Source organism: Nematolebias whitei, chromosome 19 (genome assembly GCF_014905685.2).
Source record: "Nematolebias whitei isolate Nwh7 chromosome 19, NemWhi1, whole genome shotgun sequence".
Taxonomy (NCBI): domain Eukaryota; kingdom Metazoa; phylum Chordata; class Actinopteri; order Cyprinodontiformes; family Rivulidae; genus Nematolebias; species Nematolebias whitei.
In genome coordinates this window covers 25,988,019-26,004,138 of record NC_056516.1, presented here as the reverse complement: position 1 = coordinate 26,004,138, position 16,120 = coordinate 25,988,019, and the positions used below count along the sequence as shown (strand labels likewise).

Genomic DNA, 16,120 nt, shown 5'->3' with positions numbered 1-16,120 from the left:
GTGAGAGAGTGAATGGTTGTTTGTCTCGTTTGTCTCTATGTGGCCCTGTGATGGACTTGCGACCCGTCCAGGGTGTACCCCGCCCCTCGCACAGTGATTGCTGGACATGGGCACCAGCGACCCCCGTGACCCAAAATGGAATAAACGGGTAAAGATAATGGATGGATGGATGAGCGGTGCAGGGAGGTTTTTTGTAACGGTACACAGCCCGATGACAAAATCTTGAGTTTTAACTTCTGCTTGTGAAGCCTCCAGTGTCTTGAATATTTAATACCTCTGCGCCGTTTTTGTCTAAGTCAGGCAGAAACGGCCATCGGTTATCTGTAGTTGTCTCTTCCAGGGCATGTTGACCTGCTGTTTAGCTTATTATAATGCATTCTTTCCCTGATGACGCTTGTTTCCAAAATTTAGCATGAACAGAACAGCTCAAGTTCAGTTCCTTTAAATGTGCACATTAATCTCAAGTTCAGACCAACAGATCAGTTTATGTGTTTGATTAGATTAAATGTAGATGTATAGCCACCACTCTTGCTAATCTCCAAGTGAACTGGAGTAACCCGTGCGAATTGCCCGACAGTAACCCGTCACTAACGACCTGGAGTAAACTCCCAGTCAGGTTGGCCCTATTGTTTGTGTCAGGCAGGTAGCTAACTAGCAGCTCCGTCACATGACGCCTGCTGGGCCTGACACAATAGAGCTCACTGTTTGTGTGTGCGTTTGAGGGAATGGGATGTTTAACACCATATCAAAGGCCTGTTTGTTATGCCCGAGGCTCGTCCACCACGGGGCTTCGTTGTTGCAGTCTGGTTTTTACCAGGGCGGCTGTAGACCGATGTTGTTTGCGTGCCTCGCAGATGCTGTTGATATTCCTCGGAAGCGCTGAGAGAATGCCGGTCGGTCGAGGCGTGTCTGTGTTGTTGCTCTCCTGAAGGCGTTGAAATACACGTTGCCTGTGCATTGTCACGATATGTGGACTTGTTCAGCCTGTAGGATAGATAACTGGAAAAAAGGCAAGCCTGCATTGTTTCTTAATCAGTCAGATGCAAGATGCATTCTTCCCCGTGAAATCGAAACCGACGAGTCAAAACTTCACTTCATGTCCCTCTAAACTCTTTCGAATATCCTCCAGGCACAGTATGACCTGATTTTTCACAAATGAAAATGTCTGTATTGGATTTAAACTTCAAAGAGAACCGTAGCCCCGGGGAGGATTCCTTCTTTTAGGCACTTTCTGTCTACACCAGGATGTGGAAAGTAAAAATAAATAACTAAAAAAATCTGGTGGCAAGACCTAAAATCATATCTAAATGACACTGTGGGGGGACTGTAACACAGGTTTGCTGTTCCAGGACGAAATTATAAAATTAGTCTTTAAGTGACTCTGTCTTGTGTTGGACCTGTTGTTGCAGACCTGTGTTTTTCATGTCGTCAGGATCGAGCCAGTCGGTGTGTTGCTTCCATTCACGTATCGTCTCCTGCTGCTGGAAGTAAAAGAACAAAAATCCTCACATCTTCTGGTTAAAAACAATGGAAAGGCCCACTGTTCTCCTGAACAACTAGCTGTTTTTCTTGACCACGCCAGAACTCTGCGTTCTCATTGTAACCACTCGACTCGAACAATAACAATTGTTGCTCTGATCACCGTTAATCTCCGAGATATATCTCGCAGAAGTAATCGGCCTTGTTGTGAACAAATGTGCAATGTGTTAAACATGATCAGGTCACGCCTGGTGGTTCACTTCTGCCAAAGGACGTACTGAGATTTTCAATGTTGTTTTAAATATTCTTGTTCCTTTTTAAAGCTTCCTAGTAAAAATGGCCAGAAAGTACAAAATACATTTTGAGGAAGTGACTAAAATGGTGAAAGTGATGATTTCGCCTCTGCTGCGAGTGCATGCAGACGCTTTTCCTATTTGTTCAAACCAATAGCAAAGAGTAATGTCCTTCTTTTCCCTGTCCTTTCAGACACCTCTTCTTCATGCATGTGAAGGAGGACCTCCACAACGGTCACCTCCACATGGGCTCAGAACAAGCAGAGGAGCTGAGTGCTCTCCTGGCGCAGGCAGAGTTTGGTGACTACAACCAAAACACGGCCCAGTACTGGTATTCAGAGCTGTGTGGAGAGGAGCCCAGCACCTCCACACTCAACAGGTACAACCATTAGACTACAGGCTTCATGGCCTTAGAAGCTGTTTGGCATTTTATCAGCTTGTCTGAAGTTTTGGTCCTCTCTGTGAAAGACGTAGTAGCCCACTGTCGATAAAAAGTGAAAACAAATATTGAATCATGGCGATAAACCAAAGGTTGCATTTAGAAAAGGAAGAATTTCAAAAAAACTCAAGACATGTAGTGAACAATCTGTGAAGTTGAGGTGAAAGGCAGCCATGTGGACCAAAGTTTTTTTTTTTTTTTTTTAATCGTTTTATTTAAAAAGGTGTAAAAGCCACTAAACAAACACCATGATCAGCCAAAACGCAGCTGACTTCAGATTAGATGGCGTTCATTTAGAGTTTCGCTGCCAGATCTGTCAACCGAACAGCTTCCTCCCTAAACAAACCTAAACAAACGTGACGGTAAATATTCTTTTTTTAATCCTGGGAACCCTTTTGCGGTACTGAATATTTTACTCTAAAATAAGTCAACACCACTTCCTTGTTCTTATTCCTCGTACTGTTTTCCCTCAGTAGTGTTTCTACTTCCTGTTTCTAGACCGCAGTGTTTTTCATATCTGCAGCTCTGCTCTCAAACAGAGCTGGTTATATTCCTTACACCTCAAGCCTTATCTGTGAAACGTCCCATTTAACTCCTTATAAATGTGCTGCATTGAGCCAACAGTACGGTTTTCATAGTCCGACCTGCAGATCGATATGTCATTTCTGCAGGATCTACAAACTAACAACATTCTTTCACACAAGTATTGATTTCAAACGGCTCGCTAAGCTTTAGCTAACTTGGGCTGTGTTTGTCCTGCAGTATCATTTGCAGACACAAAGCTCTGGAAGGTGTGAGCCAGGCCTCGGTGGAGTACCAGGCGCTGCAGCTGGTCTCCTCTCTGGAGCATTACGGCGTGGAGTGGCACTGGGCTCGCGATGCTAATGGTCAGAGGCTGGCCATCGGAGTCGGCCCCGAGGGGATCGCCATATGCAAGGAGGATTTCACTTTAGTCAACAGGTGTGTTATACAAATGAGGAGTGAAATGTTTGTTTTAGAAACTGTACATCTTGTCTAGAAATATTTCATGACAAGTTTTGTTTTCTTTTAGAATAAGCTATCCCATCATCCAGATTGCCACTCAATCGGGGAAAAGTGTCTATCTGACGGTCACCAAGGACACGAATGACAGCGTGGTTCTTTTGTTCAAGCTGATCAGTAACCGGGCAGCGAGTGGTCTGTACCGAGCCATCACAGAGACCCACGCCTTCTACAGGTGAGGGGTGAACACGTGAAGCGTTTAAATCTAGATCTGTGTGCAGCCTGAAAAGGAACCAACAGTGAAGACTAGTTATGGATTTACTGAATTGTTTCACAAGATTAAATCCTACAAGACGAGCACTGGACTGTTTTGAGTAAAGACGATGCAAACGAACACTTTGACCTGCAGAGCAGTTGTGTGATTTTATACAGATGTTTGTCAGGGATCTGGTAATCTTTAACCTTTATAAATGTCACATACTTGAGATTAATATATGGGACGTGGTGCAAAACCTCATCTGAACCTTATAAAAAACATGTTTGCTCTTTTTAGAATAGTTTCGATTTCTTTACACATTAACTTGTTTCCAACCCTTAAACACGTCATATAAAACATACCCCGACCTCTTTTCTTTTGACAGATGTTATGATTGTTATACGATGTTTTCAGGGTAAAATGTTTATGGGAGCAGTAATCATGTTGTTTTTCATTCCCAGGTGTGACACCGTTACCAACGCAGTGATGATGCAGTACAGCAGAGACTTTAAGGGCCACTTGGCTTCCCTTTTCCTCAACGAAAACATAAATGTGGGCAAAAAGTATGTCTTCGACATCAGGCGTACCTCCAAGGAGGTGTACGACCACGCACGCCGCGCGCTCTACAATTCCGGCGTCGTGGACTTGGTGCAACGCTCTGAAAGCGGGGAGCGCTCTCCTCCCTTGCACTCCCCGAATCGAGACAACCAGCAGGACAAGGAGGAGCTGGACTGCAGCAGCTGCCAGCAGAGCCGGGCCCTGCAGGAGCGGCTGCAGAAGCTCAGAGAGGCTCTGTTGTGCATGCTGTGCTGCGAGGAGGAGATCGACGCCGCGTTCTGCCCCTGCGGTCACATGGTGTGCTGCCAGAGCTGCGCAAACCAGCTGCAGGTGAGACCGCCGCGCACACTTGGCTAAAATAAATACTCATCTGGGCGTCAATTTCTAGAAATGGCTGCTAATGTGTGAAAGTGACTGAAAGTAAACTAGAGAAACTGCATTTCCTGTGAAATGCAGTGTGAATGCTTATGGCTGAACAACTTGCTGAAAATCAGCTGAAATTAGCTAAAAACATGCTGAAATGTAGCTAAAATGTAAAAACAAGCCTAAATCAGCTGAAGAAAGCAGAAAGAACGCATATTTACTTAATTTGGTTTAAATAAGCAGAAATGAGCACCAAAATAATTAGCTCTAAAAGCTGAAATTGGCAACAAAAAGCTACAATTATCACAAAAAAACTGCTGAAAAGTAGCTAAAACAGCAAAAAGAAGCTGAAATTACCAGAATGAAGTGGGGAGTACTTAAATTAGCATAAAAACGGCTAAATGGTAGAAAAAGCTGAAACTTGCAGAAATAAACTGAAAGGAGCATAAAAAGTTGAAATTGGCAGAAAGAAGTTGGAAGCACAAAAGTGTTGTAGTTAGCAGAAAGAACCTGAAAGGAGCAAAACGGATGAAAGTAGCTGAAAAAAAGTTTAAATTTGCACAAAGAAGCTGAAGCAGAACAAAATGTGATGGGAGCAGTGAAAGGCTGTAAACGGATCTGGAGGATGTAAAATGAGCATTTCATTTTCTATGAGGGGAAAAAAGTGACAGAAAAGGCTAAATGTTTCAAAAAGCTAAAGTTGCACCAATACCAAAAATGGATCACAACGGTGTGAATGCTTCATAAACATTCACACAATTGGTTCAGAATCCCAGAGCTTTAAATTCAGGCTCGTTCAGCTCTAAAGTCGAGACACGTTCTCGTGCTGTGAGGCTGTCATTTTACTGATAGAATCTAATTATACTTTAGATCATCTTATCCTTTTACGACCCTTTAAATATCCAAAGCCGAGCTTAAATTCTAATGACCCGACTGTCCCCACACTTAATCAGCTAAACGTTGCTTCTTTGTGGAAGCTGTGTGTGTGTGCGTGTGTGTGTCGTATAAAGGGATTACAGCAGCCAGCAGGCAAATTGTGTCCATTAGTCCAGCTATACGCGACTCATCTTATAGATGAGTTAGACCAGTGAAAGCTGTGGTTTAATATCGTCCCAGTGTCTTGATTTAAGTTTTACTCTAGAATTCAACAAATCTGACAGTCGTCCTCAATTTTCGTCCTTCTCTCCCTCAGTTGTGTCCCGTGTGTCGGTCGGACGTGGAGCATGTGCAGCACGTCTACCTGCCCACCTGCACCAGCCTCCTGAGCCTGACGCTGAACGACAACCATCAGCTCCGCAGCAGCAGCATCCCCGCACCCATCCACAGAGACCCGGCCTCGCCTCACAGCTGCTCCAACTCCGACTACGAACACAAGCTCTACCACACATAAAGACGGACAACTTTCCACACCGTGAAGCTACTTGACGTTATACTTTTTGTCTAGAAACTCCTAATCAAGATCAACACACTCGGACTTTTCGTTCAGATTTGACTTTCTGTTCAGTTCGTCTGGTTTGTTCTAGATCTACCACTGTGCTGGATTTTCTTTCGTTTGTTTCAGATGTTGCTCTTAATATTGTTGTTAAATTATTGCATCAGTTGACCTGATCCAGAATTATGCTTTTGAATTTATATTTGTCGTTGCTTTCATCACTTCTTTGCTCCTAGAATGACCATAGAACAGAGCTCTGCACATATTGATCGAAGGCATTTTTTTTTAAGTTTGACATTTTAAGATTATGATTTGTGAATTGTATGTTATAATAGAGTGGAATACTTTTTTTTTTTTTTAAGTGTTTTATTCATTCTCGTGTTTTGTGCTTTCCATGCCAATGAGTGGAGTATTTAGAGGCTCAGCAGTCCTGCTCTTGAGCAGAGCACTGGATACTAATCGGATACAGGACGTGTTTTTGCCCTTGTGTCCACAGGGGTCAAACTGTTGTCTCCAAGGCTTCAAAGGGACACTCCCAAACTATAACTCCAAAGCTGGTCTTGAACACTGAGTTGTCAAACATTTAGCCTCTTATAGAAGGCTTCAACCTTGTATTTATGTCCATCCGAACAAACAGGCTCTAAGGTTTGGCACATAACTGCAGCTGCTGCCTCTTATTCAGCGATAACTTTCTTTCTCTGGGTTTTTACTAGTTGAATCTCTTGGATATTTTTTATAAAGGGTACTAGATGTACAAGTGCAATACTTGCTATTTTTTTTTGCCAAGCTTTCATTCTCAGTTTTATTTAAATTCAAAGACTATTTAATACAAAACAAAAAGACGTCGCCACTTTACTGTGGAAGTTTTCCACGTTGGATGAATTTAATGTAGCAGAAATGTGTTTTAATGCAAACATTTATTATTTTTTTCTCCTTTAATGCCGACACGTTTGAGCTCAGTCACTGCAGGGGACAGCTTATTTCCACTTTGTACAAGTAGCGGTTTGTTTCTGTTTTCTGAAGCAAATGCCACTATGTAAAGTAACTCATAGAATGAAATACTTTTTATATACTCTGCTTTGAACTAAAGTATTAATAAAGTTGTTTTTTTTTACAAAAACATCACATATTTTGGGTTTTCTGTTAGAATTCTGAATGTTTGGATCATTTGATGGTTTCTCTAGTTGCCCTTCATTCCAGGAGGCAGATTTCCCTCAAAAATCTCTTGAATGAGCTTGATCTGTAAAAAGTCGGACACTTCCTGCTCCTCTGCAGCGCCACATGTGCACCACACTCTGGAAGGTCATTTGTCACTTGAGGCTGCGAGTGGGCACAAACATCCACCGCCTGTGGTACAAAAAGGCTCTGTGTTGATTAGAATTGACAGGCATCAGTGGACTGTGCTGTAAATCCTGGAAGTCGTTCTGGAGTTAAATATAGAAGCCATTGATTGGTCTGAGCCCCTCTCTGACCTTCTGGCTGAGGCTGCCTCTGTTTGTTCGTTATCTGTTCTCTCAGACATCGGTGCCATTAAACCAACTCCAAGGACGTTGATGGGAGGGAGAGGGCTGTCGTCTTTGAGTAGTCACTGGTGCAGATCTATCAGAAGAACTAAAGTTAAATTCGATCTGCAAGCATGTAGCTAAAGTATCCACCGACAAGTTTTCAGATTTAAATTTAAATCTTTACGCAGCAAAATGGTTTCCTGGTGAGTTTATTTTCTAGTTCAAGCATTTAAATATAAATTGGACAATTTTTTTACTCTCCACCAAACCAGTGGTGTAGTCTACGTGAGTAAAAGCTCAAGAATTTCAGTATACACTTAAAAGTGCCCAATAATGACGTATCGTTAGCCACATGTCATTGATTTGTTAAACAGCAGTTAAATGCTTCTGTAACAATCTTCCTCTATATGCAGCGCTTGTTTATTACGTTTGCTTATCCAGCGAATTATTGTATAATCCTGTACTACGTAGTACTTGAACATGTTTTGCTTTGATACTGTTTTGTAAATTATATAACATGTTTTTGATACAAAGCCAAGTTTCTTGTACATTTTTCAAATATAAGCATCAGAGAAATTTGGAAATGTTCAATACACTTAAAAAGCAAAGTAAATTGATGATTGCATTGTACTAACTGGTGTACTTTGGTTTCCAAGCACATTATACCCACTACAAAAATGTAGACTACACCACTGCACCAAACTGCATTCAAACTTTCTTAAACTTGGGCACCAGTCCGTTACCTGAAGTTTATTAACAAACGAGCACAAAAGGTTTGAATCTTTAACTATTTTGTTTTACAAAAATTACAATTAATCACCCAGAAAGGTCCCCCGGCCAGGATTTGACCCATCAGCCTTCTTGCTGAGAGGTGGCAACTCTACCAACTGATCCACCGTGCCGCAGCATCTCAGCTTGTAAAAGAAAATGACTTCAAGGAGTTGTTCAGATCTTTTAAAGTAGGGATCTGTAGAAACATGGCAAATGAATATCTTACCTGTTGCAGATAGCTCTTTGGATGACCTCAGTTTGGAGAAGCAGTTTGATTCTGTCCAGATTGACGAGTTAATGGCTAGTCTGAGTGTACCCAAGCTTAAAGTGCTATTTTTAGACAACTTCAGTCACGGCAGTTCATGAAAACACCGTTTCATAAACCATGCATTTCTGCTCCAAGCTGCACTGGAAGTGCTACAGCTAACTGCTGCTGCCTCTTTTTCAGCTTTCCAATCAAATTATCCTCCAGATTTGAACGATGCCTTCAATGACTCGGTCAGATCTGGGAGTTGTCTGCTTAGTTCCCTACCGTTTCACAGCATTCAACTGTGAGATAATAACGTCTTCTGTGAACTTTAGCGCTCAAAGCGTGGTCTGCATTTAGACAGAACATTGTTCACATCAGTGAAAGACAAGCCCTTTGACCATATTGTAAATTAAAGTAGTTGTTTTTGTCTAAGAAGTCTGTTTTCTGCTCATCTGGGCTTTTTTGCACTGCTTAAACCAGACGGTAAAAATTTTTTTAAAAAAGACATTCAAGGCCAAAACATTCAGTGGGTTCCTGTTTTCTAACTGCTGCAGGAAGAGCTTCTGCCAGATTCAGTGTCTCCAAATCAAAACTATAAACTGTTGAGATTGTGGACATAAATAAAAACGGCAGGAGAAACACAGGAAGATGCTTTAATGAAGATCTAGCTGACAGGAGGATGCAGCGATGACGCAAACAGACCTCTGAATACTTTTCCTGTTAGAAAATATATTCAATTATAAAACGGTGACCCACACCCCTTCAGAACGGCTCTATGTCGAAGAATCTGTGCCTCAGCTGTTCTTATAATGATTGTAAATCAATGTGCAGTTGTGCAGAAAGTCCCTTTTGTTACAGAGACAGCTGCAATTCATGACTTGGTTTAGTTGTAATCTGAGCACATGCAAGAATTTCACCTTGTAATCATAAAAATTTACTTTTGGTTCAATTGAGCAAAACTAAATGTAAGGATTTTGTGTAGTGAGGGACATTAGCTGCATGAGTCAAACTTTATATTTACATTTGCACAAGGTTTTGTAGATTTATCATTTTATACTTTGTGGAAAAACCTGGTGCAGAAGTTTTTTTTGTGCCTTCTCTCAGTGGAACGGTGCATACTCCTCATCCTACACCTGATGATAGAAGCTGATAAAAATTTTAAGTTCTTATCATTTAACTTGTGCCAAGAAGAACATCAAAGATCCTCACCCTCCCACCACCATGTGCTTTTCCCATCTGCTCATCGCAGCGACACGCAGCCAAATGGAAACACCTCGTTTGGATCCAAAAAAGTTCAATCTGGTCCTCTGGACCGTTTGGATGTTTTTTTGGGCGAGTTCTCCTCTTCAACATTGTCAGCTGGTGAGACGGTCTTGACTCCTGCATGCATGGGTTCTCTAGGAAACAGTAAAAATAAAAAATAAAAAAGGGAGAGCATTTTGCTTTAAGGAAGCAGCAAGTTGGTCTTCTCTCATATCATTTCCATGTGCGGTTGTAGTTAATAGCAAGAACATGCATTTTTATGAGCAAATCTTTGACAAGTTGAAGCAGATGATGAAGATTTAATGAACAATTCAGAGGAAAATGCTGTCACTGATGTTTGTATAGTTAAAGCATTCAAGTTTGGTGTTTTTCATATCAAAGAACGCACCCGAGCAAAAAATAAATAAATAAATAAATAAATAAAAGATTTATAAAACTTTTTTTTGTTGAGGTATGGTGTTCAGATAAGAATGTTTTGGCTGCTTGCTTTCCAGACTGTTCAGATATTGCTTGTCACGTGATTTAAAAAAGTATTTTTAAAAAGCTGCAATGAGCACAGGTTTATTTTACGGTAGACTTTGGCCTCTAAAAATCCAAGATGTAGTTCAGATCTTTTAAAGTGGTGTTCTGTGGAAGAGTTTTAAACAGCTAATATCTTACCTGTTGTAGATAGCTCATCGAACAGCCTCACTTTGGGGAAATAAACTTTAATTCTGACTAGACTGACAAGTCTGAGTTTTAAAACGACTCCGATCTCCAAATATATTTATATAAACTTCTATTTCTTCACCAGTTTCAAGGTTCAAGCTGCTTTATTGTCATTCACATCACATGTGGTACATGAGGTGGAACGGAATTGTGTACTCAAGGTCCCAGTTACATCCAACGATAGCAGAAATATAAAGTATAAAAAGAAACAGTATACAAGGATCTAAGATATACGCTAAACAATAATAACGTAAAATAATACGGCGTATTAAACAGCAGCCTGAACATGAGTCTGTTGTGAGCAGATGTGTATGAATATAGCAGCTTAAATGCAAGAAATCAGCAGCATGGATAAAGTCACATATCACCAATTAAAGTGGCATTACACTCATATATAATATATAATATTCAATCATGTGGTTGCACAGGAAGTGCTACAGCTAGCTAGTACTGCTACTATATGCGCTAAAACTTTTTGTAAATAACCACGTAAGATGAAACTGACGATGATGTAAAGGTCTACAAAATAAGATTTGTCTGGAAATGTTTGGGATAGGAGTTGTTTTAAGATGTGCCAACAATAAAACAATTCTCCAAAAAGGGGTCATTTAAAGCGTTATCTACAGCAGGTAAGATATTAACCATTCAACCCAACTTCAAAAGATGTAACTTTTGTTTATGTGTTTGAGAGTAAAAAAAAGCAGTAAAATGTCTCACGTACCTGTTACACTTTCACACACTTCCTGGAACAAGCAAAGCACCTGAGGCTCCAGCTATGGCTGCAACAAGTTGACACATGACGCACCCAGTATGCAGCGGAGCAGAACTGTTCCTTTCTTATCAACACTGTTGGCAGAAGGAAAAAAAAGTTTTAAAGAGATGATCTTACTCAGCAGGTCTTATCAGTACAGTAAAAAGCGACACGCAGTAGGTCAAAGAGCAACGACTTTATTAACTCTAGGACAGGCTTATCTCAGAACTCTGCTTTAATCAAATCTTATCAGAACTGTGGAGATGCAGCACGGCTGCAGCTGAACTGATGCGTATCCTCCAGACAAGGTTTAATAAAATTGTAACTTTGCACAGGATTGATAATCACACATGGAGATCAAAAAAAAAAAGAAAGTGCATTCTTGAAAAAGCGTTACATTTCATGTTTCTAAGAAAGACTAATGCAAAAAAAAAAAAGTTTCAAAAGGTCTCAGAATGCTGTACTTAAAATAGCATTTCCTTTGCTACATTTGAACGCGTTTTAAATGTTACTGAGCCAGATCTAGATGACCTCTAGTTACTTTTCAGAGACTGATTGTAAAATGACAACAGCCCAATCAGACACCACTTCCTGTTTATTCTGCAGGAGATGAAATAAAAACAAGTAAATGAAACTTCCTCTGCATCAGCTGCAACATCATCTTGTCTCCAATCCATCTATATGAGCTAATCACGTGTCTTGTGTGAATTTGTAGCACGTTTAGTTGTAAAAAGGCCTTTCTCCTCCTATTAGATTTTATTTTTCTTCGCATCAATATAAACTCTGGGTAATTCCAGCCCTGCAGACACTCTGAAGAGACATCTTGTTGCCAGGAAACACTTCTGGGGTTTATTTAGCTGCAGTTTCTGTAACTCTGCTGACATCTAGTGGTCAAACCCTGAATTACTGACTTTTATTCTTTTTACATACAAAATATCCAGAAAAGCAAAAGGACCTTATTCTTTTGGATATGATTCAAGTAAAAAAAAAAAAAAGTTGTAAATATTTTAAATAGAATAATAATAGTCTTGGTAATCTGAAAGAGTCTTTGTTGTGATCCTGAAATGGAGTTTATGCAATGCTTTTTATAATGATTTTTTAAAATTTATTTCACCACAGTATTTGTCATTTTTATTTGCATTGCCCAAACTGTTTGATAATAAAAACAAAATGATTTATTAGTGTCAGTAACTATGATCAACTTTTATCTTTAGACAAGAATCTAATCTTTTACTCAGTCCTCTGTCTTTTATTGAGGTTGGATTGAATGTGCTTTTTTTTTCATATTTAAATTGAGCTCAATAAAACGTTGCACATTCTACAAATACATAAAAAAATACTGCTTTCTTTTTTCCTATTTTTGCTCATAAATACATCAACAATTTAAAAGATTTAATATGCAGTCAGTAATACAGACAGGAACTGATCACGTGTTTTTATTTCAACCACATTTAGATGTTTGTGCACTTTGTCCACAAAGTGTATATATTTAGGCTTCTTCTATTATGAGTTGTGAAAGTCCCTCATGAATGCCCTGTTTCAAGTGATCTTGTTCCAATCAACCAAATTATGTTGGAACATTTACTTAATCCTACTTCTCTTCCTCTGAACCAGCTGATTTGAAAAATATTGTTAACATCCATCTAAATCAGCAAGGATCCTGCCTTAGTTCTCAGATCAGCTACTTTGTGTTTGAAATGTTGACTAACCAAGCTCAGGCAGGAGTCCCCATGGACTAAGATATTTGTAGGTGACATTGTGAGCTATAGTGAGTGTAGGGAGCAGGTGGAAGAGAGCCTAGAGAGGTGAAGAGATGATCTGGAGAGAAGAGGAGGGAAAGCAGTGGTGTAATCTACATGATACTCTAGAAAAGCTTTAAAAAATTCAGTGTATCTATAAAAGTGCCCAGTGGCCCAGTGACATATCATAGACCCGTGTCATTGATACGTTAAACAGCAGTTAAACTCTTCCGTAACAATCTATCGGTATGCAGCGTTTTACTTTGATACAGTTTTATAAATTCTATAACGTGTTTTTAATACAAAGCCAACTGTTGTAGAAACTTTGTTGTTCATTTATTCAAATTTAAGCATCAGAGAAATTTGGAAATGTTCAATATGCTTAAAATTCTAAATAAATTGACGATTGCAGTGTACTAACCAGTGTACTTTGGTTTCTAAGCGCAGTATACCCAATACAAATATGTAGACTACACCACTGAGGGAAACTCAGTAATAGAAAGCATATGTGTGACAGAAAAGGACAGGTGTAACAGTGACGATGTAGTGAGCAGAGGTACCGAAGGTGGAGGAGTTGAAGAACCAGCCGTCAAAGCAACAGGCGGTGCACCAGAGGACGGTTCACTTGTGTAGTGAAGGAGACTCGGAGTGACAGAGTTAGGGACAAGGTGTGCTGGAGGCAGAGGAGACGCTGTGAAGACTCCTAAAGGGAGCAGCTGACGGGAAAACAAAAAGATGACATATATTTTCCGTGTGAACATTTACAATGGTCTTTCACTTTTAATCAAACGCAGAGCTGAAATGATTTGCAAAACCTTAAAAGCGTCTCAACTTTTTCTTGTGATTGAAGCGTGGACAAAAGAAGTTACTTAAAAAGCTGGAAAACAACAGAAGCATAACGCAACCTGAAAATGAAGGAACGGTGGATAAGATCAACATCCTCAGTCCACACCCTGTGCTGCTTTAGTTTTGAAAAGCACATCTTGTATCTGTGGCTCCTTTTCTTACATTCATGTCCTCCAGCAGCGAGTGGAGCAATGCCACAGCTGGACAGCAGGTGTGCTCCTCACACTGCAGCACATAAAGCCACTGCAGTACTTCCGTGTCTGGTTTTTAGGGTGGTGTGTGTATGTGTGTGTGTATGTGTGTGTGTGCGTCAGCAAATGGGACAGGCACTGCTGCTCCTGCCACTCTGCTGGAGGAGAGACAAGGCAAACCCAGAGAACAGGAGAGGGGGAGTCAAAGGACGGGGAGTGGGAGAGAGAGCTGAGGCCCAAATAAAGTCATGGGGGCCAGAACTGGGCTGGGTTCCTCTCTGATATAAATACGCTGGCCGCCTGCAGGTTCGGGTTTGGTGGCCGAGGTTTGGGACCAGCGACCGCCACAGCTGCTGCAGCCTTCCTCAGGCGAGTCTCCTCCTTTCATTCATCCTCCTCATCCTGCTCATCCAAGATGCCTCGGGTGGACTCAGACCTCAAGCTGGACTTTAAGGATGTCCTGTTCAGACCCAAGAGGAGCAGCCTGAAGAGTCGTTCAGAGGTCGGTCTTCTTACTATTTGAACAATGTTCTTAGAAAGTTTGAATTATTCAAAGGAGTTTCCTGTTAAAGGGCTCCTGGTACAACAGAATTAACCCATGACAGAACTGTGACATCATCATGAAGTTTAAGTTAAAAAATGCATGGCATTCATTAACTCAATAATCTTTTAAATGATGTCTGACAAAAGCAGAGCAGCGCACGTTTAGTATAACCGTGTATTTGTGTCTAAGCCCACCATATTTTCTCTTGTTGCCTGAGTTTTGATTCATGTCCTTTCATGTAACAGTGAAACAGTGAAGTGACCTTCTTAAAGGTGACACCAGACAAGCTCAACTGATCAGGGAGAAGCTGCACATGATACAAAAACTGCAAAAATATGAGACGTTCAGGAGCACAGAAGGTCGATTTTGATGAATTTGATGGAATATTTAAAGGGGGGTGGGGGTGGGGGGGCAGGTTTTAAGTTCAGCTTTTGAAGACAAAAACAACCAATCTACGAATAAAAAAAAAACATCCTCAACTTTAATGTACGTGAAAAGATCTGAAACTGATAATGATCAGTGATCCTGATCGTAGTTTGCTGGATTGAGAGTGGAAAGTGACATTAGGTGGGAGTTGGCAAGCAACATGAAGCACAGGATACTTCTCAGAAACAGTTTAAAAATAGGACTCTGTGCGTTACAGGCAAGCCCAGAGTACATGCCTGAGAGATATGAGGATACTGTAACACAACATTCATTAAAAACAACGGTGGTAAACCAAAAGAAAACACTTTACAATGACGGGATTTGATGATCCGTCATTCTGCAGGTGTTCAAGAAGAGAGACTGCAGATCAGTACAAGTTGTTCTGAGTCATCATATCCTCTGATCAAACTTCTCCACCCTCATGAGAGGGGTCTTCTTTCAGGATTATGATGACGTGTTACACGGCGCTCTCCACCTCCATCAGCAGAAACATTGACGTCAGGCAAAACACCTCATGAGGGAGTATATTTCAGATAGAATGGTGTTCCACCATTCAAATAGGTTTCTGCATATACATATATAACACCCACCTCTTTTAGTTATTTTTGTCTGTCTTGTTGAAAAGAAAAATTCAAGGATTAGACCAAAAACTGTTACATTTCTGGCCATAAAATGTGACTTTGTTTCAAATTGCTCAAATTTACGCCCTAGTTCTCATTGGGTTTTCAAACTAAAACGGGTCCATGTGTCATTTATTTATTTATTTTAAGAAAAGAGTAAAGCGAGAACCATGAGCCAGCATGTCATGCTGAAAAATGATTTGCTGCCTCAGTAAAATGAATATGCTCCGTTGCATGCACCTACTTCCTCGTACTACCACTTTCCCTCTTTGTGGCATAATGGCTTATGTCCTGATTTCAACTATAGCTCAAAAACTTTTCCAATATGAGCGTTATGGAACAATTTTCATAGTTAATAAAGTCTTATAGCTCACCTGGACTACATGGTCTTACTACACTACACTACACTACACCACACTACACTATACTGTACTATATTTTACTAAACTAGACTATACTGTACATATTTTACTATACCACACTAAACTATACTACACTACACTATACTACACTACAATACAATATACTGTACTATATTTTACTACACTACACTGTACTGTACATATTTTACTAGACTACACTATACTACACTACAATACAATATACTGTACTATATTTTACTACACTACACTGTACTGTACATATTTTACTAGACTACACTATACTACACTACACTACACAATACTACATTATACTATACTGTAC

At 40.3% G+C, this 16,120-nt stretch overlaps 2 protein-coding genes across 3 annotated transcripts in view; both read left to right on the top strand.

The window, feature by feature from the left end:
• mylipa (myosin regulatory light chain interacting protein a) overlaps window positions 1-5,834 on the top strand; it is a 12,940-nt gene extending 7,106 nt beyond the window's left edge. The window contains exons 3-7 of the mRNA XM_037693460.1: window positions 1,966-2,151; window positions 2,974-3,171; window positions 3,263-3,427; window positions 3,910-4,336; window positions 5,562-5,834. Of these exons, the coding sequence (XP_037549388.1) occupies window positions 1,966-2,151; window positions 2,974-3,171; window positions 3,263-3,427; window positions 3,910-4,336; window positions 5,562-5,759 (1,174 nt within the window). The 3' untranslated portion in view covers window positions 5,760-5,834. The remainder of the gene's footprint in view (window positions 1-1,965; window positions 2,152-2,973; window positions 3,172-3,262; window positions 3,428-3,909; window positions 4,337-5,561) is intronic.
• An 8,307-nt stretch (window positions 5,835-14,141) lies between these two features.
• Window positions 14,142-16,120, top strand: part of gmpr (guanosine monophosphate reductase) — a 6,487-nt gene continuing 4,508 nt past the window's right edge. The window contains exon 1 of one of the 2 annotated variants that reach the window (XM_037693379.1): window positions 14,142-14,327. In XM_037693379.1, the coding sequence (XP_037549307.1) occupies window positions 14,241-14,327 (87 nt within the window). In that variant the 5' untranslated portion in view covers window positions 14,142-14,240. Of the gene's footprint in view, window positions 14,328-14,727; window positions 14,739-16,120 lie in introns of those variants that run through there. The other variant, XM_037693380.1, reaches the window with a different exon arrangement.